At 49.7% G+C, this 1,546-nt stretch overlaps 1 protein-coding gene across 1 annotated transcript; it reads left to right on the top strand.

Annotated features, from left to right (window-relative positions):
• The first annotated feature begins 399 nt into the window (after positions 1-399).
• LOC147097888 (histone H2B type 2-F-like) lies at positions 400-1,194 on the top strand. Its single transcript, XM_085970842.1, has one exon. The coding sequence runs from the start codon at positions 424-426 to the stop codon at positions 790-792; it is 369 nt and encodes a 122-aa protein (XP_085826968.1). The 5' UTR covers positions 400-423; the 3' UTR covers positions 793-1,194.
• The last annotated feature ends 352 nt before the right edge of the window (positions 1,195-1,546 follow it).

The raw sequence follows: 1,546 nt of genomic DNA, 5'->3' as shown, positions 1-1,546 counted from the left end.
GTTCTGGCCCAATGAAAGGGTTCGATTGGGTAGACATGGAGAAAATCTTTCCACTTGTGGTGGAGTCCTAAACTAGGGGTCATAAATATTAGATAGTCCCTAATAAATCCGTTAAATAATTCAGGAGAAACTTCTTTACCCAGAGAGTGGTGAGAATGTGGAACTCGCCACCACAGGGAGTATTGAGGCAAATAGCACAGATACATTTAAGGAAAAGCTAGATAAACACATGAGAGAGAAAGGGTGAGAAGGATTTGCTGATAGGGTGAGATGAAGAGGGGTGAGGGGAGGCTCGTGTGAACATAAATGCCAGCATGGATCAGTTGGGCCTGTTTCTGTGATGTAGACTCGATGTAACTCGATATTGCTTCCTTCTCAGCTTTTTCTCCTTCGGGGACAACTCAACAGAAATTGCGTTTCAAAATGCCGGTGGAGAAGAAACCAGCACCGAAGAAGAGCGCAAAGAAAGCCGTGAGTAAAGTCACTGCAAAGGGCGGCAAGAAATGGAGAAGGTCGAGGAAGGAGGGTTACTCAATGTATGTGTACGAAGTGATGAAGCAGGTTCACCCCGACATCTCCTCCAAGGCCATCAGCATCACAAACTCCTTTGTGAACGATATACAAGAGCATATCGCGGGTAAAGCTTCCCGCCCGGCCCATTACAATAAGGGCTCGGCCATCAGCTTCCAGGAGATCCAGACCTCCGTGCGCCTGCTGCTGCCCGGGGAGCAGGCCAAGCATGCCGTGACGGAAGAGGGAAGGGCCGTGACCAAGTACACCACCACCAGGTAAAACGCCACAATGTACAAAATGCTCGAGTGGCCCCTCTTCACGCCCGAGCCTACAACGTGAGCTATTTGATGGAGGAGCAATCCCATCGTGTCCTCGCTCAATATCTATAGGTGTGCAGTTTCCATCTGCGGTCAATGCATTGCGATCGGGGAAGGAACCCCAGTCCCAGCCACTCCAAGCCATGCCTGATTTTGAGAGGTTGAAAGACGAGATAGCCGAAGTGATGAGTGGTAATGAACAATGTTCCTTGAAAGCTGAGCAGCCGTGCAGCGCTCCAGGGAACCCGCACAGTGATATGAAAACTGCGCCTGCCTGGTATTTGAATGGCCCAAGCGGCCTCCTGGGGAACATTGGTAACGAATTTTTACAACTGCCTTCTCCAAAGCTGAAATTGATAACTCAATAAAGGGGTCGATCTTGACTTTGTGTGATAGAGCAAAACGGATGCAACCTGCTTTGCTTCTTTCTGGCATCTCCTCCAAGGCTATGAGCATCACAAACTTCTTTGTGAATGATTTATTAGAGCCTATCGCGGGTGAAGCTTCCCACCCAGCCCATGACAATAAGTGCTCGACCATCACCTTTTTGTTTATTCGTTCCTGGGATCCGGGCATCGCTGGCAAGGCCAGCATTTATTGCCCATCCTTAATTGCCCTCGAGAAGGTGGCAGTGGGCCGCCTTCTTGAACTACTGCAGTCCGTGTGGTGAAGGTGCTCCCACAGTGCTGTTAGGGAGGGAGTTCCAGGATTTTGAC

Source organism: Somniosus microcephalus, chromosome 30 (genome assembly GCF_052327205.1).
Source record: "Somniosus microcephalus isolate GS21.2 chromosome 30, FLI_Smic_1.0, whole genome shotgun sequence".
Taxonomy (NCBI): Eukaryota; Metazoa; Chordata; class Chondrichthyes; order Squaliformes; family Somniosidae; genus Somniosus; species Somniosus microcephalus.
The sequence above is the reverse complement of the archived record's forward strand: the minus strand, read 5'-3'. Positions and strand labels throughout refer to the sequence as shown.